Here is a 20960-nt window from a genome sequence, read left to right as displayed (position 1 = left end):
AAGCTGTTACAGCTTGATGAGACAAATTTATTTAAGCACGACAAAAAAGGTAGGAAATTAATGACTACTCATCAGTGGAATATTCTGATTGAAGGCTGGTATTTCTGATTCTGTCTGCAGATGTTTGCTTTATCTCTTGGGTTAATTTATAGGCCCTTCATCACCTTCTGGCTTCATATTTGGATATTATTCTTGCAGGCTTCACTTTTCTCATCATTTCTTATCTTTCAGAAAATTTTATCTTTTGGGATATTTATTTGTGAAGAATCATGTGAAGTAAAATTTAAAAAACTGTACTGAGAGCTGGCTGGGTTTTGTTTGTTTTTAATAGAAAAGGAATTCCAAGTTTTCTTTTAGTGAAATAGCCATTTTTGACAGAATACTTTTTCATTATACTGATAATTTTGCATGGAAATCTCAAAACTAAAGTCACAGTGTGGAATTTTTTTAACTTCTGAAACGTATCTTATGTTTCTCTTCTAATTCTTCTCATTATTATAGTAGAGTAAACATTTTTATTTCTTAATTTTCCCCACTCTCTTTTTATCTGTGTCAACTCAGAAAAAATGAAGTAATTGGCCAGGTTTCTAACTTTTTCAGAGAACTAATGCAGAAGGTGAATAAAATATTCTTCTGTGTTTTACAGTTGTGAGATTTTAATGTATTAATTCTTGTGTCACTGGCCACTATCCAAAACTTGATACTGGCCTAGAAAACCCATAGTTTAGTGTTCTGTGATGCTTGCATGTAACCTTTTCTTAACCGTAATTTTAAAAAGTTAAACTCCTGGAAGAGAAACAGGCAAATGTGTATTTTAATTTTTTTTTAAGCTTGATAGAATGAGAATATGAATTATTTTGAAATGTGCTAAGTTTTATGACAGTAAGAAAATGTATGCATATTTTTAATACAAAAATGTTCCCCGTGAATCAGAGATTGAGAAGCTGGGAAAAATGAAGATAAATTATAATGAAGCGTAGCTTTTCTATGTAACTGTAGCCTATAGAAATAACCGCTTGGTTCAGAGGGAGGTTTGAGAAAGAACAAACTATTTCCTTGTGTAGAAAGATTGTTTCAGAGCTGTGTCCATTAACAGGTGTGCTACTGTGAAGATACACTTTTAAAAGTGCTTTAGTAATGACTTTCTCTTAATCCCCTATAGACTGCTGTCAATTCCGGAAGAACACCTAGTAAGAGTCTAGTTAATTTTCTTTAATTAAAAAGGTTGCATAACATTTGAATAAAATGCATAGTAAGATTATAAACCAAAGAAGTTACTGATGTATCATGGTTTCATAGATGAGAAAATAAACTGTACAACTACACCATCTCTTGGCAGCAGTTACACAACTATAGAGGAGAAAACAACAAACATACGAAATGGAAAGTATTTATGTTAGCAGTATATTTTTGGCAAGACAGCCTTGATTGAGCAAATTTCTTTAATTTCTAGGTTTAAAACTCATAATTAAAATCTAACTGAGTGCACCTGAGGCTTTCTTTTCAAATAAATAAAACTTCTGTGCAAAACATTTTTTTCCATGATGTCCCTATTTCATAAAGTTTGTTTTCAACAGATGTTTGTGCTAAACAGTTAGCAGACAGGGTGGTGAAATAGGTGGAGCATTGTCCAGCTGTGTTTTATTTAACGTATGACTACAGTGATACTACACAGACTGAAACCAGATACATCCATGGAACAGCTGCCTTCTTGAACCAAGTTTTAAATTTCTCATGAGATAGAGAACTGGATTTGGAGTTGGAAATGACTACCTATATATTTCATATATTATGTATAAATACATATAAAGGGTGTCTCTCTTTGTGTGTCTATGTATGAACACAAATTCCTAACGAAAATCTAGTTTAATAAAGTTTATGAATTTGTATAATCTTTCTAATCTCTTGATAATTTAATTTTTTTTCAAGTGTATTTATCACTTGCAAACTTGGCTTGTGACTGTTTTTTTGCCAAAAGCAGTTACTCGTGTCCTGTGCTAAAACTTAATTCATATTTAAGTTTCCTTGTAATCCATTGCAGTAAGGTTGGGGAAGGATGGCCAAATTAAAAAGTGCTATATTGGTTCACATGTACAGGGTAAAATATTCTGAAAAAATCTGATTCATTTTATATTTGTGAACTATATTTTTTATGGACACTTTTAAGATCTGCCGGCACATCCCCTGAATGTGGCTGCTGCGCTCAGCACGCACCCTGGTAAGAGCACATACATTTCATTGTTTCCTAGCTCCCTAACCTATTTCATTGTCCTCACCAGTATGCAGCTCTGTGATCTCATTTGGAGAGTAAATTGAGCCCAAGACCTATAAACAAAGTTTATATTGTTAAGGTCACCAGAGCATGCTGCTGTGATCTTTACAGAGGCTGAACTTCACCAGGGCTTGCAAAAACACAGCTAGGACACGTGTGTGTTCCAGTCCTTGTAATGAGAGGATTGGCTTATATTCGATATCGCCTTCAGGAGCCTGAATGACTTTTCCGAAGCTCTGAGCAAGTAGGGACACCTGTTGTAGTCAGCAGAGAGTGCATTGCCAGCCTCTTGGCTTGTCATTTGACAAAATGCGCAAAAGCCTGGTTCATTTTGATATTTCATGTGTGGAAGTGTGGTGCTAAATGGAGTAGTTGTTGACAGGGCTACATGAATACAGGAATTCTGCACTGTAAGCAGCTCGCTGTTGTTGCTTGGACGTTGCAGGGTTCAGCTAGTGTCTGCTGCTGTCTATCTGTATGTATAAAACAAACTTCAGTTTAGATTAGGTTACGTCAGAAGGTGAGGGATTGACACTGAAGACTCAAGAGAGTGTGCATGCTCAGTTGTAACTTGCCTCCTTTTTTGTCATTTTTGAATGACAGTTGATTGTATGTCAACATATATTACGGAAAAGGGAGTGGCGGCTTCATTGGTTTAGACTTTGTTTTTCTTTGTATGAGAAAAAACACAGAAGTGCTTGAGGATTAAGAAAGTAATCTGAAATTACTATCATTGGCAGAATATATGTTTAACTCATTGGTACAGTAGAGCTGTTAAGTAAGACAAAGTTAAGTGACAGTCAGCCCTAAAAGTAAAGCTCCGTTATCACGGCGCTGGACCAGAAGGAGGGTAAGAGGATAAACAAGTGAAAGTAATAATACTGGCAACAGGTTACTGCTTGGATTTATTGTCATGTGCTTTATAATATGTAATAGAAAAGAGATGATGCTATATGATGCATGTAACAACATTTTTTTGTGACAAATAGTTAATAAAGATTAGATCTTCCAGGGAAATTTAGGAAAGGTATGGCGGATCGGGGAAGAAAATCAGGAATGGCTTTCAGCCTATTGAACTTAAGTTGCTAATTAAACATTCACCAAGTGATGTCAAGATGAACTAAGATGTTGAGCAGATAGAGAACGATGAACCTTTTACTGGAAGGTAGTTTAATGGCATGGTTGTGGATAAGGTTTGTACAATACATTGTAGAGAGAAAAATTCAGGGACCAAGGGGATTAAGAAATGTTGAATAGCCAGTGAAACTGGGAGAAAGAGTCATGAACCAGAGGAATCAGTAAACATGAAGCCAACATGTAGAAGGTGTATGGGAGACACTGGACCTCAAAAACCAGTGAAGAATAGGGAATAGAGAATATGCACTTCTTTCAAAGCCTGATGAGACTGAGGATGGGGTAGCATTTGTTGGATTTGTCAGGGATAAATCTGTTGAGACTCTGGAAGAAATTTATGATGGATTGCCAAGGAATGAGGATGGAATAAAAGCAGGGTTTGGGGTGACAGGGGAAGAGGAAGATGCAGAAGAGTGCAGGATTGGATGAAAAGACCAAAAAAGCAATGGAGAAAGAAGGGAAGAGACAGAGCTATTTGGTAAAAAGTGGATCATGCAAATGAGATTTTTGATACGTGATTTAGTGCTCTTATTCAGAAACAACAATTCACAGATCTCCCTCTCCTCTGAAGATGCCACTACTGATAGAGAGGAAGGCTGAAGTTGCCAAGCATGAGTGTGAAATAATGTGCTGAAATGAAACTGGAAGGCTAGAATTAAAAAAAAAAAAAAAGCAGAGAGGAATCATTCCTTTTGTTGGATAGAGAAGAATTTTTGGTATGCTAGTGATGAAAGACAATTGGAGTCAGGAGAAGTACTAGAGTGTCACAAGAGAAATGGAAGTAGGAAGAAAATAGAAAAGAGGGTTTTGAAGCAACATTAACAGTAGAGGAGGAGGCTAATTGCAGAAGGAAAAAATCTTGTAAGGGTTCTGTACTTCAAAGAGACAAAACTATGGCATTACCATAGTTTTAATAATCAGATTATGCATATGAAATGAGACGAGAGAAGACTTAAGCATGTTATTCCAAACTAAAGAACGATCTATTGTGATGTATTCAAACACTAATCTTTTTTTAATATCTATTAAAAGGTGAAACATAAAAAGCTACCCATGATTCAAATACAGTCATGAATGCTACTGTAAAACAGTAAGCTGCATTCTTCCAAAAGGTTTTTTCATTCCACCTAATGCTTCGGTACTTGATTGCTGCTCCATAAGCTAGCTGGGAATTTTTGCGTGACAGGGCATTTGGCCACGTAGATATAAAAATATACAGGTGTGTCTTTTAAGAAATGATTTTAAAATTGAAACGCTCATTTTCAAGTCATTTCTGTACTGAGCGTGAGAAATCAAATTGTAATACGCCAGAGCATCATCTTGGAGAAGCAGTGAAATCTTGGCTTTAAAGCTAACTTATTTTACAAGGTACCTTTAATCCTGAAAGATTTTAAGTTTTGTTAGGTTGAAGTTGATACTGCCACAAAACTCAAACTGCCAGAGTTATTTAAGACAATATGTTGTTTCTGAGCTTAATGCTCTTTGACAAAACCACATTTTGTCAAAAGAACTTTCACCACTGTGTGTTGTACATACAGAAACATTTGAGTGATTAACATTGTAATATGTTGTGAAACCAGTAAATTTATTATCTATAATTTTGGATTCAGAAATTCTGAAGATTAATGGGAATTCATAATTTTTCTCTATGTAACACTGTATTTAGTTAGGAAAACTACTTCCAGAAGATAATTTTTGAAACTATTTCGGTTTTTTTTTTTTTTGCTTATAAACATATAGTTTTTAATCTTTGCTTATGTAGTTAGTGAATTATATAAGATTAATATAAGAAAACAAGCAACATCATAGAAATGATTGTGAAACTGTCAGGAATCGTGCTTAAAAAAAAAATAAGATTGCGTGAGTTGCATTTCTCTCTCTCTTTCTCTCTCTCCTTTCTTTTGTTTTAACAGCCATATAGCTCAGCTAGATTCTTACTTTTACATTTTACTCATACATACCTCTGGGGCTTAACCCAGAAGTTGCTGAGTTTGTCAGGTAAAATGCTGAGTTAAAAGTAATTGAAATTGAGGGCGCTTAGCAATTCTGAATCTTCCAGATTGGAGCCAACATACCTTTGTTTAACCCTCTCCACACCCCCATTCCCCACTGACCTGTAACAGAAGAAGAAAAAAAGTTTCTTTTAACTCCTCAGAAACAACCCCTTCTCCTAACAGTTTAGTTTGCTGAAAGATGATGGAATTTTTTGGTTTTTAGGTACTTTTCTTTTTTATTTCAGATGAGTAGGGCCCTAGAAATTCAGTAATAAGTATATTGATCTAGTAATCTCAGCAGCCTTACACAGCATTATTTATAAACCACTTAGGCTCTGAGTTAAGAATGCTTATTTTGTCACTGAAATATTTCATATTGCAAAATAACAATTTCCCTTTTTAACTATTACATGTCTCCTCCTTCCCCTTTCCAACCGAAAAGTAAAACTGCATGCACATTTTTTAAATCTGTGTTCTTTTAATTAACGTGCATTGGAAATATGGCAGAATGGTTTGTGGTGCATTTTTATGGGAAAAATCAAATAGTAGAACACACAATAGTTCACAATAGCAACCAAACCTACACACTGTCTGTATGTTACAAGAAATAGTAAAAGTGAACATGATTGTTCATTTCTTAGAGAAATGCATCCCTCATGTTGGAATATACATATGTTTTAGTTACTTTTTCAAAAAGAATGTGCATTAATTTATTGTGCAGCTACCTCTGACAACTCACTGCAAACTACACCAGCTTTGGCTCAAGTGTTACTGAACCAGAAAGATTAGCTTAATGTGGATTTCCATATATGTTCACTCAAGTTTCACTTTATTCACACAGTGCCTCTTTAGGATTACTAAAATGATCTTAAACTTAGGGAACACTGAAGACTGGATGAACGTGAGAAATTATGTTGAATTATGGTGGGAATAACTTAGGGCAGTTGCATTATACAGACGACTCTGTAGCCACTTTATATTTTCTTGTGCTATTTGTTTATTGCAAATAGAGAAAAGGCTGCTTTTAAATAATGAAACTCTAGTGGTTTGGGAAATGCTCTGTTTGCATAGATGAGTTCGCAGAGATCTGTGGACGTACAGTGGTGTTGTATTATGATTATATCTTTCAAGTGTACGTTATTAATGGAATTCTATGGAAGAAATAATTGCTCAGATTTGGTTCTTTTCTGAGAAAGCAGAAGAACCTGTGACAGCTGGGCAAGTCTGTTTGAAGATGATGAAAGGCAAGAGGGTATTTTTTGGTTTACAGAAGCCCTATTTACGATATAAAAAGGGAGCAAAACCATAAATTCACTAGGTGAGGATGAGATAGGTTAGATAAATTATGAAAAGATACAAAGAACATTTCCTTTACATGATCATACGTTTTTCACATGCAGTATAAAAATCCTCAAAGGAAGCCAACTGAATAGTTTCCAAAGACTATTTTTATTAGCAATATTTATCGTTTTTTGTGGCCAAGATAGATTATTTTCTCAAATGCAAAGTTTGACAATGCAGCCAAACATTCAGTTGGGGTTTCATTTTTAAACCATTAGGCAAATATTTAGCAATGCTGTTAAGAAGCCATAAGAAACTATCTACCGTGGTAAACAATATTCTTAAAAATTGACAGCTGTAGATGGTGCAGAAAGCAAGGCCAGTTAGAAAGGACTTTCTCATCACCCTGTACTGGTTCAGAGACTTCTTTAGGGCGAGTCAGCCTTCCTTGTTTTATCTAAAGCCACATATGGTCAAATGTTTTGGGTGTCTTGCCTTGTTGTCTTCTGTGTAAATATTAGAAAAGTCTTTTGATTTTATGGAAATCAGCTTTTTATATCAATTTCAATTAAGAAAATGCTAATTCAATTTTCGCTGTGGTTGACTGCACTGCTATATGGCCCATCTAAGAATGTTGTTTTCTGTACCAGCCTGATGTTTTCAGATTAAGCATTTCACTCTTGTGGGTTTTTTTCGGTCAATAGTTCCATAATGTAATGCATGATTTATAATAGAGGACTGATGATTTTATAGGCGTTAAAAACAGGTATAGAGCTGTTTACCTTTTCTAAATTATTTTTCTGGTTACTTAGGTTTTTCATTGCAATACAATTATTTGTTTCTGCTCCGGAACAGCAGCAGAATATTAAGAAAAAGCTAAGTGTCTTGCCTGTTCGTTCACAGTAAATAACTAGCAACACTTCTATATGAAATGTATGTTAAAGATTATTGGAAGGTATTGAACCATAATGGAGTGTATGAGCTAAACAGGACCTGCCCAAGGACCTGCCTCCCGCCAGAATATCAACCCTCCCCGGAAAATGACCCTAGTTGCAACAGATGAGAATATGATAAACATATAGGACAGTTAAATACAATGGCCAGTCAGATGTCCAGGTTATGGCAAATAAAGTTAGGTTACCATATTCATCATGGATTAATTAGGATTTAGAGAAATGAGGAGTGTTTAAGGTCTGCTAATGATACATGAAAATGTAACGGAGATAGAAAATCGCAAAGGGGAGCAAATCATAAAGCAGTATAACAACATAAACACTGAACCCTCCAATTTCACAAGTTAATGACTGTTACTTAAATAGCACCAATTTGTACACCGTGGTGATAGAGCATTGAAGCGGTAGAGTACTGAAGAGCTGTAAACTAAATTGAAAGCCCAGAGAACGCATTTAAAGAGACTTAATAAAAGCAACTGACAATGGTCTGTAAGTAGCTACTCAGGGAAGAAATTATTAATTCCTGAATTCAGCTGGCAAAGATTGACTAGATAATTCAGAAGTGATATACTAAATCCAGAGAGTACAGTTAAATCTCTTCTCTGAGTGATGGCTGAGAGCAAAGTGAGTATGCTTGGCTCATTAGAGGTAACTGAATGGGGAAATAGAAATTTGGAAAGTATAACTCTTTGGGAATGTTTCTTTCTTGTCAGTTGAGATCACAGCTCTTTGTAACTGCTGGCTGTTACTGATGTGAGCACCTTCAACACGAACCCTGATTACTTTTCTCGGTTGTGACTAGCAAGGAGGTTTCTGTGAATTTTTTTTTTTTCTTGCAGCTTTAGCTCATGCCTTTGTCACCTTGATAATGGGCTATGATAATACGTTGTCTTTGAATGCTTTTATGTTTATTATAATTTTGACAGTGAATGTAGTCAATGTCAACTAGGTTATTTTGCTGAGACCATCTTACTTCAGTGAAATTGATTATTTTAATCTCAAAAGCCACATATAGTTTGGGACTTGCCTTTATGGTAGCTCCACCTGGCTAGTCCTGCCCTTCTGCCTCACATTTGCGATCAGTATAAGTACTTGAGTTGGAAACTCTCCTGGATGTGGAAGAGAGGGAAGCGAGCATGGGAGGCATCTCTTGAAATGACCTTCCCTGTTCAGAAAACACCTTTCTTGTGCTGAAAGAATCACAGAATCACAGAATGGTTGAGGTTGGAAGGGACCTCTGGAGATCATCCAGTCCAACCCCCCTGCTCAAACACAGTCACCTAGGGCACATTGTGAAAGAGAGGGTGTCAAGTTAGCAAATAAAGCTTGCAAATAAGCTTGAATAGACTGTGTCACTTCTGGCACACTTACTAGTGAATAAAGCTCCTTTTACTATAGGTGAATAAAGCTCCTTTTACTATAGATGGCTATAGTTGCATAGTTGATTGTGTGTGCAGATGGCATTTAGTGGAATAAAATAAACATTAATAAATGAGTAAATTTTGTTGTGTATTTATAAAACAGAAAGATGGATATAGCAGAGGCTTTGTCACTGTTTTACTGATTTCGCTTTCCCTACTGCTACCTTTATATACTACCTCTTCTTTTAAAAATATCTTCAGGATGTAAATGACAAGAAGGAAGAAGAATGGCTTGGCTGGGACATAGCTGTCTCATTAAACAAAAGGGGAGGAAGGAAGAAAAAGCATTAGAAAAAGTGTCAGGTTACTATGAAACATTGTATCCCTGAAACAATATAGAAAGTTCCGAAGTTTCATTAGTTAAATGTATTGTGTTTCTCATGGAGGTGGCTTAGATCTTGGAGGTTAGCAAACCGACTGGATCTGTCTTCTGATTTTCATTGAACGTGTCTTATTTAGGATACTGGAGAACGAGAACAGCTTGTGCGATGTAGACTTCTAACCATGTGGCTCTGATGTAGGTCATTAAATTGTGATAAACTCTTCATGCGGCTGCTGTCTTGTTCACTTCCCATATAGCTCTGCTTCAATCCACTGAGACTTTGTGCAAAGGTTATGCATTAATGATGCTCCAATCATACAGCTTACTTTTTCTTAATCCTTTCTCTGGCTTCCTTTTATCTCCTGGTTCTCGTTCTTTCCATGAAGACTGTGACAATATTGCAAACTCTCACATTCTTCTGTTATCCCAGTGGTTTTGATACATCTTGAAACTGCCTCTTTTCTCACATGTGCTTCATGTTTTCTGTCTGTCATTTCATGTTGCCCACAAGTCCAGTCAGCTGTAGTTGCTTAATAAAAATAATGTGCTAATACAAAGCTAGAAAGTGTTTACATTGATGGAGTTACTTGCTAGAATGCTTTCAAACAAGCTGCAAAAGACAAGGTGTTGTTATAGAATTTGCTGAAATAGCTAAATGTTTAAAAATTATTAAGGATTGTTGAGCTTGCCAAATTTTGCATGGCCCATTAATAGTGCTCCATAGTAGTGGGCACCTCTGCAATGAAAGAAGTGGGATAAGAGATGGAATGTAGGTACACTTTATCCTAATTTATCTTTATATCTCTATCTAGTGATTCGATGCTCTCTCCCTCCCTCCTTCCCTCCCTCCCTGACTCAAACTTCTGAAACGTGTATATTGGTTCTTCTGTTTCATGTATTTCCAGCAAGAAACGTTCTGATAACTTTTTTTTTTTTGCCAATGATTTGTTAGCAAGATTAGACATCAGTTAAATATGTTAAGAGGCCAGAGGCCAAACACATTATTTTCTTTGAAAACTGCACCAAACGTTTGCCAGTGTATGTAAAAACTTCTTGTTCAACCTTCAATCATTTTACAATATTTGATTTAGTGTTACAATTCAGGGTTATATTCCTTTGCAGAATAATATATGGAGGGCAAGCTTGCAGAGCTCAAAGTTAGGAAAACAACCTTCTCACTGGTAAACTGAGTAAATTTATTTTTAAAGTCAAACAGAATTGCAGTCTTATGGTGCCTTTTGGAAGTGTCTTAATTTACATGAATTTCTAAAACATCTAAGCTGGATAGATGTGGACTGTATTTGTTCTACTGCTTTCTTTTTTGTGATGAAGGGACAAATAATATCTGAGTCTTGGACATCTGTATGTTGCTATTTCTCTTTTCATATGGGACAGCTGAAAAAGGGTAAGAGTTGGTAGAAGCGTAGACGCTTCATTGAAAAGTGGGTGACATTTTTCAGGTGAGCTGTTTTATTTCCTGAGAGATGCAGTTTAGGTTTGATCAGATGAAATCATAAATTCATGCTAAATATAATCTATACTTTTTTACCAGAGAAAGGGAGGTAAGGAGAAACAAAACTCTTGAACACGTGGGGTTTACTGTATTTTTTAAGTAGTAAGACATCAAAGAAAAATCTTTGGCTGGACATTTCCTTAAGTAATTTCCTTCTTTTACTTTGCATAGAAAACAAAAGAAAAAAGAGGGGATTTCAAATTGACACCGAGTGAAACGAAAGAAAAAAAACTTGCGGTCGCTTGGGTAGCAAAATGAAGAAAGTCATTATTTTAGCAGATGTATGTTGCTGTGACATTGTTGGGGAGAGTGTAAGAGTGTTGAGTGGACAAGCGTTGTGGACTCCAAACTAACGTTTTCCAATTCATTTGAAATAGCTAAATATCATATTTTGATCCTTCTGTCAGTTTTTTAGGTGTCATCATTAACTGTTTATGATATTTCTGTATGCATCCATGGTATTTGATAAACAGAAAATACATCATTTTAATTACTTCTTAGTGTATAACAAATATTACAGAATACTTATTTTCTGATAACTAATTCACAGTTTATCCTCTGTATGTAATCACATATTTGGGAAGTTTTGTGTAATTGGATGTGCAAAATATGTCTCTTAGTATTTAAAAACAGCACCCCAACACAGACTTACAGTTCTAAATTGCAGTCTGTTCTTAGAATTTCTCCAGTATATGCATAAATGGATGGAAGTGACAGTCATTTCGAAACTTGGTCTCAACGCAAGTAATATGGATAAAACTAGGTTATTACATTTTCCCTCCCTATTGAAACTTTTTTTTTTTTTTAACTTAAATGCTTTACATCCTCTTTTGTTTGTTGTATAGTCATTTGTGGAATGAATGTCTTATGTGACCTGACTAAATCTGCCCACCAAAATAAGTTTACGATCGTTATTGAAATATCATAACACACAGATTCTCTAGATTTTGGAGCAAATTTAGAACAGATATTTGGATGGGTAATCAAAATCAATTACTTTAGTAGCTTGGGTCTTTTGCATACAAAATAGCCCATTAAAAGAGCCTCAGTGAGATGCATGGGGAAAAATTAGGAGAAGCAATAGCTGAGGTTAACTCAAGCTTAACTCAGTCTTTCTGTGCGTTTGCATTATTTGAACACATCCTACTTTTTTTTCCGGAAGAACTATTTCTCTTTTAATATATAAATTGGATAGTATTCACTGTGTGAGTAGTTGTTCAGTAATTTGTCCTTTTACTGTTCAATGTGTGATTCTAGATCTGACTTACTGCACGCTGTTCAAACTCTTCTCCAAAATGTATGCTTTTCTATATAGTTTTTCTGTTTTGCTCATCACTACGGTAAATAACGGACTTTAAGGTAATTAATTTGTCTTCCTCCCCTCTATGAGAGGAATGGCGTGTTTTAATCTCCATTTTACAGGCTCAGGCAATGTTTAGTTCTTGAATGCTTGATTTTGCAACTACATTAATCAATCTTAGGAAAAGAGGGTTAAATGAGATGCGTGATTTCCTAGGTGGGTAAAAAGAACGCAATCTATCTCAAATTCCTTTATTTCCCTCTGTTCTCCCTTCTTCCATAGTCCCTCCTGTCTCTCTTTCCAGTTTGATTCTTCCTCATCTCTTCCTTCCTCTTAGACCCCATTCCCTCTTCAGTCCTGGATGCCCATGTGGTTCCAGTTTATCCTCTCCAGGTCACTTGCTTTATCCTCACTTCTCTGGGCTCCTTATCCAATCTCAGAATCTCCCCATATGCTGAAATACTCTTTGTGCCTGTTTAACACAGTTAATTCAAATTTCACTTTACGGTGCTCCAGCCCTGTCCTGTAGGTTCTTGTCACGTCTGTTCTCTTTTGTGCTTTCTCTGAAACATGGCACTGTTTCCTTTCTCCATCAGTTTCCCTAGACTCTTAGCAACGATCTGATCTTGCCCTGCCATTGGTTTCACTTTTTTTCTGTCCAGTCAAACCAGACTCCTGCCTCTTTTACACCTTTACAAAAGGCGCCCCTTTTGCCAGCTGTCAGTCTTGCTGGGCTTCCCTGTCCCTGTCATGGAATGTGATCGTTTGCTCTTGTACAAACGCGGTTTGGTTATAAATGCAAGTTACGGGATTTGAAGACGCAGGATGGGCTTCTCAGGAGTTTTGCAGGAGTCTTTGTTGAGTACACTTGCCTTTCATTTTCTAATCTTATATTTTGATCTAATTTAGCTGAATTTTCAAGGGAGGCCCTCCTTCTTGAACGTTGCCTGGCCATCTTGGCTGATGTTTGCAAGAGGTGGAAGCGTTAGGCGGGCACTGAGCATGTTGCTGATTTTTAAGTATTTTGTGATGTCTCCATTAGTGATAACAAAATAAAATGATATAATTGATCAGTGAAAGTGAAGAATGGTTAAATTAACAAGAACGTATGTGCATGAAAAGCATCTTGGTATCTTTGTCAAGACCTTTGATTTTGACTAGGAAGCAGGAAAGCTGTATTTTGCAAAAATGCTGGGATTTAGTATGAGATTTCATAGGATGTTTCTGTACATTTAGTAGAAGAGTTTTGGGGGGAATTTGACTCAAATGTGACTTAAGACATAAAAGCTCTACACAAGAACAGGATTCTAATCTGAGAGTAATTTCTGTCTGTCTTTAGGATTACCAGGGGAATATCATTAAAAATAAAAGAACATACAGCATTCCCAAGCTTGAGTTTTACTGCAGCTAAATGGAACACAAACCTCAGAATCTCTGAGCTTTGTTCTAAATCTATAAGCCAAGAATTTTGGCAAGGTTGAAATATACCAAAAGTAAATTCTTCCAATCCTTCTTTCAAATCCTCTCCAAAGTATGTATAATGTATTTTGGCATTTTTAAACTATAAGTCTATTTAGAGGGGTGATGAGACCTGTCTTAAGATGTATTTTTATCTTAACCAGGCATAACTACTTTTATTCAGTACTAGTAGGAGTATTCAAGGGTGCTGATGCTATGTGAATGTGGACTGTATAATTGGATTGAGGAAAAAGTTAGATTTTGCGTTCAAACTCTTCTTAGTATGAAAGCCTATTATGAAGCATACATGATATTTTTAAAAGGCTATAGAAATATTTAGCTTCTCTCCCTGTTAACAATAAAAATGCAGGTTCTTCTTAAATTTAGGAATAGCAGCAAAGTGCACAAAATGCTATCAAGAAACGTTTAGCCAGTCTTGAAGTAAGCAAACTTTTTAATGTTTTGTTTGTTTGACAAACAGGTACATACAAAGTTCCACTGCAGACAAGCCCATGCCCCTGGCACTGACACTTCATGCCTGACATTTTCCTACGATGGTACCGCCCTTGCCAGCCGGGGAGGTAGGTGATTGAAAGAACTCTTTGATGTGTTGAATGCGAAAAGATCTTAACTTTTACTAAAGTAAATGGTTCAGTAAACAAACTGTTTAAATCATAGCATCACTAAATGTACTTGTTCTTGGTGGTGGTAAGATAGTGAAATAACTTATTAGTGACTTAAACCTGAAATGTTTCACAAATTACATCTTCTGTTATGATACTCCATAAAATACTGTGCTGGTGAAAGGGCATTTTTACAGCAGTCAGGAAATATTTTAAGAGACCTGTGCTGTTTATTTTATACAGTTCTTGATCTGTTTTCTTGTCTAGTATTAGTAATCCACCATAAAGGAAATTATTAGCTTCATTAAAAATAATATAAGAGAAATTTCGCTATTTAGTTCTTTAGTTCTTAGAAGGTTATTGTCTCTCAGTACGAGTATCTCTGTTCTGGAGTTATTAATTCTTCAGGCTGCTTCCTTATGCAATGCACTTTTCTGTTCTAACTGGAATTTTTATTTAATTTATATTATAAGCACTATCAGGGAATGATTTGATGAGAGTGGCCAAAACATACTAGAAAGGAAAAAAAAATTGGCATATCCACAGGACAGGAAAAGAAACCGCTTGTTTTATTAAGTTTAGATAAAACTTTTTGCTTTTTTTTTTTTTTGTCTTAGAGAACAGTAAAAGTTTTGAGAGGACAAAGACCTGTTTGAAGACTCATTCACACTGCATGTATTGAGTAGGATGATTTGTGCTCAAGATAACTTTTAATCTAGAGGTTTGTCTACCGTATTTTGCAGGCAGGTGTAAGCATACAATCCAAGCTGTCTGGAAGGAAACCAGCTGTAACCAGAAGCTGTGTATATGCATTAGCATGGCCCCAAGGCCAAATAAGCAGGCCTAGTGAGAGGCAGTATATGTTGATGCAGGCTCAGTATTGTGCCTAACATATGTACGTGACATCTGGTCAGTTTGGTGCGTGGACAGAATGAGATTACATCTACAAAATTCCACAGTAGAAGTATTCGTAGACTGCAAACTCTCTGAAGCAGGGGCAGTGCCTCTGAGTGGCTGGCTGCAGCCTACGGTTGTTTGCATCCTTCCCCTCACCCTGTCCCTGAGGAATAGTGACATTGGTGACTTTCACGGACCGATGCGTCTCCTTTCGGACACCTTCTGCCGGCGTTCCTTGTATTGCTGCCTTGTTTCTAAGATCCTAAACGTTAACGTTCCCCAGATCACATCTTTCAGATGAGGAGGATGGTCTCCTTGCCCTTGACAGGCCTAGGCTCACTAGGCACTTGGATTGTTAACTGCTCTTCAGGCTCCTGGATCCAGAGCCAGATGAGTGGGCCCTACCTAAGCGGTTGAGGTAAATACCCTCAACCTTGCTGGTCCTTACTGAACTGAACACTTGTTAGGTGAGAATCTTCTCCTCTTTGGAAAGTAGGTGAACCGTCTATGTTTCTGTTCTGGGCTAAGTAAAATGAAATGCCTGTCTGCCAGTGGTGTTGCCTCCAGAAAATCCACGCAGACATACCTTGTATGATTAAAGAGAAATCTCTGTGTCTCTTTAAATATAAGCAACAAAAAGAAAGCAAAAAAACCCCCTCTAATGTGAGGGATATTCAGTAGTGCTGTCTTGAATCCTCCATTTCTATAAATTCTCTCATGTATAAGTTTGTGAATGTAGATCACATAAATGCCCTTTGCTTATTTTAATCGCATGTGGCACTTTTTCTTGCGAGCTCTTCCTCCTCTTAACTGTCTCCAGATTTTCGGTCGTGTTGAACGGACTTTAAGTTACTTACAGTCTCACTACCACATTTTTAAGCTATGTAAAATCTTGATTGATTGTTTGCAGAACAGAAGACTGTACAGAAATTTGGCCCCTCAGTGTGGTTAAAAAAATGCTACCCTTGTCTAGCGTATTGGATTGCATTTGAAAAATCTGTGTGTATCCTGTGCTAAAGAATGAGGAGGATTCATACCTTATTTTGTCTTTTTTGGTTAGTGCTCTAATATGAGTATTGCTTTGGATCTGTACCAATAAAAGCAGATGTGGATCCAGCATTCATAGATTAACACACCTGCCAAGTGCTGAGGATCAAAGGGAGAATAGTTGTTTGGGGAATGGGGACTTTCGCTGAAAGCCTTCTTAACTCTCCTGCATCTGATGTAGATTCTGTGTTGCATATGAGAGAGATGAGGCAGGGCTCAGCTGCAAGCACAAGGGAAAATGAAAAGCTCAGGAGCTGCTTATGAGAGTTCCCAGTCTTATTCTTGTTGGGTATTAGGTAGTAACTTGACAGAAACTTAAGAAAGTGATATTTTTAAACACTTGTGACTATGAAAGCTATTTTTTCTAAATACAGTGAAGATAATATTTGGGAAACATTTTCTTTGTTCAGCAGTGAGGAGGTAAGTAAGGACTTGGGGTCTTGCTGTACATATTTTTTTTTTTTTGCTCTGGGTAGGTACAGAATTTATGGAGTTAGTTTTTGTTGTTTAATCAATTTATGGCTTCATATTAAATTCTGTGAATCTCATCAAAACCGTTTGTTTGATTTATTTTCTTTGATAGGAACAGTGTGCAGACTTAGTGCCATCTTAAACAGTTAATTTTCATAGGAGAATCAGTTGTTCATAGCTAAATTCAGTGAAAACTATTCACCTCTAAACCTATCAAATAGCTTAAGCAGATACATGCTTTCTTTAGGGCTGAAGAAGAAATCCTTCTGTTTTTTGGTTTTTTTTTAAACATTTTAGCTATATTTCTCTGTTAAAAATGTTCTCATGGAAAAAGAAAACTTTTAATATTAAAGTTAGTTTAAAAAGTTGAAACATCTTGAGTTCAGTGTCCTGAACATTCAGGGGCTGTGCGGCAGCATATGTAGTAAATTCCTATTTTTTGAAAAATAATATATATTGCTCTTTATGGTAAATACAAATATTAGCACTTAAAAATCCAATGGTTTTAAATCAACTGCTTCTCAAACCAAGGTGCATTTTAAACAAACGCTAAAAAGGCATTAATTAGCATTAATGAGTATAATCAGCTGTTTGTACTACTTGGAGTTCAAACAGCCTTCTCACAGTGTTCTAGTATTCTTCATTTCCATATACATACAGAGGAGAATATACTTAAATATTTGGCCAGGCTGGTATATCTGTCCAATGGATAAAGTTTGGTGAGACCAGGTGATCCTGAGAGCTGTTCCAAGTGTAAATGCTGAACTCCTGATTAGTGACATCCCCTCCCCAAGCCAGGTCATTTAGCGCTTGGCTCAGGGTGAGCGTGATCCTGGCTTGGTGCACCTCATGCAGAAGTCCTTATGTTGCAGCTCCTGTTGCTGAACCAGTGCAGATAGCAAGAAGGATATACCTTGCTTTGTCAGGTGCCTCTCATTGCGTATAGTTTAGGCCTTCACGGAAAGGCCTTGAGTTTTTAAACACACAGTATTCTGGTACGCTCTTTCTGTTTAGCCTTGTGTTATGCCTTTCCTTTGCTGTATTTTTTTTTTTAAATCTCATTTTTAATATTTCTTTGTTTTTCCCCAATGATCTTTGTGAGTGTCTGTTCTTCAGCTTTGCTTTCAACACAAGACTTCCTCTTAAAATAGGAGCTCCTTGAAGGTTGTTGCTGACTTTGGACTTTATGAGTTTCTGGCAACACTTTGGCAGCTCTTTCACTTCGTTTGGGCCCGTCTGCATTCATTTACTTGTCTTCCTGGTCAGTATTTACCACAAAGAAAAAAACTGGATTAAGTCCTTGTAGTCTCAGTGTGCTGGCCTTATTTTGTCTAAAAGCCATTTACAAAATACCTATCCTGGCTCACCAAAGATTGTTTTTCTAGTACCTCATTCTTACCTCTTGATAAATCCGATGTTCAGTTCTGTTGTGATAACAATGTCTGACCTCATCATAATAGGCCAGAATATGATTATTGGTATGCTTCTTATTAAAATGGTGAAGAAGAGAGTTGGAAATTTTGTTTGAAAGGCTATTGAAAAAATTCTGCCAGCTTCTTGAGAAGTCTGCCATCAGGACAAATGCTGAATGATCCAAAAGTGGACTAATTTGAATGCTTCTTACTGAACTGCATGACTTCCGACTTTGTTTATGTGTCTTTGTTTAAAAGTAACTATTTTGGCTATGTGTGAAGTGGTTAAAAATAGATCAGTACTGCTACAGCATCTTGTAAAGAAGCACTAAACATAGAAGGATGCTGTTGAAAAAAATCCTTGGTGTTGTGGAATATTAATATGTCTGTTTTCTTGGAGACAGTGATTTCAATTCCTAATGCAAATTAGATTTGAACAAGAATGCCTAATTTGGAACACAATATATTTCAATTAGGGGATGGATTTGGGCAAATCTTACATTATTTTTTAAAGATTATCATGATAGAGTTTCACAGTATTGGCCAAGTCATTCTACTGGCATTTCTGCCTTTCCAAATACTTGCAAACCATTTCTGCACTGTGGAAGACAGCGTTAATTTGAAATCAACCACAGTTTCTAGAGTCTATCTAACTTTTTCTGTTTTTTTACGCCAACCTGGTACACTTTCTTGTTAACAGGAGAGCTTTATCTAAATGTCTGACTGCATCTCTCGTGCTAAAGCCTGGCAGGACTACAGCTTGAAGATCATGTCAAGGCTCATTCTGCTGGGAACAGCACAGCCTTGGCTGCTAGCCTTAGATCTGTCCCTCTGCAGGAGATTTGCAGAGCGGCCAAATGGCATCCTTTGCATATATTATAAAGTGCTGGTGCTTTAGATATAACATCTAGACGATAAGTGTTTTTTTTGGTTGGGGGTGGGAAGGGAAAGGGAGGGTTCACATTACAAGTCCGAATGCTTTGAAGTGCTTGGGATGGAGTCTACTATGAAACAATAAGAAAACAGATATTCCCAAAATAGGGACTCAGCATTTTTCTTTCTTGTCGTTTTTCAGCTTCCCAACGAACAGAAATATACTCTGCTCTAGACATCATTTATTTAAGTTGTCCACTTCTTAAAAATATTTTGTAGTAAGGAGTTATCCTAGTCTTTAATATAAACATACATGATGTACGAGGCCACACATTACTGCTTTCCCTGTAAAGGGTACTGCTGGCCTTGATTTCTTTTGTTACAACATGTTACAATTTTTTTTCTTTTTTTTTTTTTTTCAACATTTTATTTCCAAGGCCTCCCTTGAGCTCTTAATCTCAAAGACTGGAAGTCCACAGACTACTTTTAGACAAAAGAAAATTACTTCCCTGCTAGGTTTGTGCTTCAGTGGGAAACAGGTCTGTGGATTACCAGTCACTTGCCTACCTCTCCTCCTAGTCAGGAAGACTTTGTCACTTTTTGTGTAAAATTAATCTCCTGATATTTTTAAAGTGACATGTGGCTTGAAAGTCCTTCCCTTCACCCTTGAAAGCACTGCGGCACTGCTTTTGAATGCAAAGGGATGTCTAGGTGCCTTAGGGCTCAAAATTCTGTAACTTGTCTCATGCTAGAAATGTGTATCCCAGAGGGATGGTCAGCAGAGATGTAGATCTCTCTGAGAATAAGAGAGAATCTCTTTTTCTTTTTTGTTCTCTCTTTGTTAACGTCATAACTTTTCAAAAGGGAATAAACACCCTGACTTTTACTGGCCTACAGAGTTGCGCCATATTCAAACACAGATGAAAATTGCTATAAATGTCTTACTCTAACATTGATTTTAGCTTTTATGGTCAAAGGTGTTCTGGAAGGTGTGAAAATATTTCATTACAGCAACTGTGGGTTCACTTAGTTCCCTTCTTTGCCTTTCCCAAGGAATTCTGCCCTATTCCAGGGCCTGCGCTCCATACTGAGATTGTAGTTTGTTCCTGTTTGCCTGCTAAAGAAGTAGAAGGTCTTCATGTGCCTTTCGTTCTTGCTAGTTGTCTTTCCAGGGCAGGTAGAAACCATCTACATAAAACTTATTTAACTTTTTAACTAATCCATCCACAGTAACACTGTAATTTCTGTTAATATCATTAGAAAAAAGTTGAAATTTATTAATAATAAAACACCAAACCTGACAAACACCGAATAAGTTAGTGTTTGAGAAATTTGATTCTGATGTAGGTAGTCATTGTTAGTGGGAAAGACTGCTGTGATGGAGTTAAGCTATTGAGAAGTTCCTGGTCTGCTGTTGTGCATCAACTGGAAAGTTTCATCCTTGCGCTTTCATAGCCATTTAGGGACAAATGACTTCCACCCCCATCCCCATTTTGAATGTTTCTTCCCTTATTGTTCTCTTCCTTTTCCTATGTCTTTTCACGTCTGAGTTAGAGGAGGAAATTTTCTGCAAATGTCTAGGTTCTTGACTTTAACTCTTTATTGCTAACTTTTGTCTCTTTTGTTTCACAGGAGACGATACTTTAAAGATATGGGATATTAGACAATTTAAAAAGCCTCTTAATTCAGCTGAAAGGCTGTCTAGCTTCTTTCCAATGTAAGTACGCTGATTTATTCCAGCTAGTAGAAATAGCAGTAGCTGGGCAGAGCAGGAGGGAGCGTATGGGAGTTCTACTTCTCAGTTCTCACTAGATCCAGAACGGTGCAAGAGGGACCCCTTGTTCTTAGCTATTTTAGGACTTAATACTGTTTTCAAATATATCTTATTTTCTATGATAATTCATGGCTAGCTTTGTTTGCTATATGCCATTTTTTATCTCATACCTCTAAAACCTAATTGGACTGTAAACTTTTCAGGAGGAGGCCAGT

General features: G+C 36.6%; 1 protein-coding gene across 2 annotated transcripts in view; it reads left to right on the top strand.

Annotated features, from left to right (window-relative positions):
- Window positions 1-20960, top strand: part of LOC138064854 (WD repeat-containing protein 70-like) — a 147692-nt gene that overhangs the window by 90798 nt on the left and 35934 nt on the right. For both annotated transcript variants that reach the window (XM_068929068.1, XM_068929069.1), the window contains exons 11-12: window positions 14130-14229; window positions 20604-20688. In XM_068929068.1, the coding sequence (XP_068785169.1) occupies window positions 14130-14229; window positions 20604-20688 (185 nt within the window). The remainder of the gene's footprint in view (window positions 1-14129; window positions 14230-20603; window positions 20689-20960) is intronic.

This window comes from Struthio camelus, chromosome Z, assembly GCF_040807025.1.
Source record: "Struthio camelus isolate bStrCam1 chromosome Z, bStrCam1.hap1, whole genome shotgun sequence".
NCBI lineage: Eukaryota > Metazoa > Chordata > Aves > Struthioniformes > Struthionidae > Struthio > Struthio camelus.
Note: the sequence above shows the minus strand (reverse complement) of the source record. Positions and strands in the feature narration are given on the sequence as shown.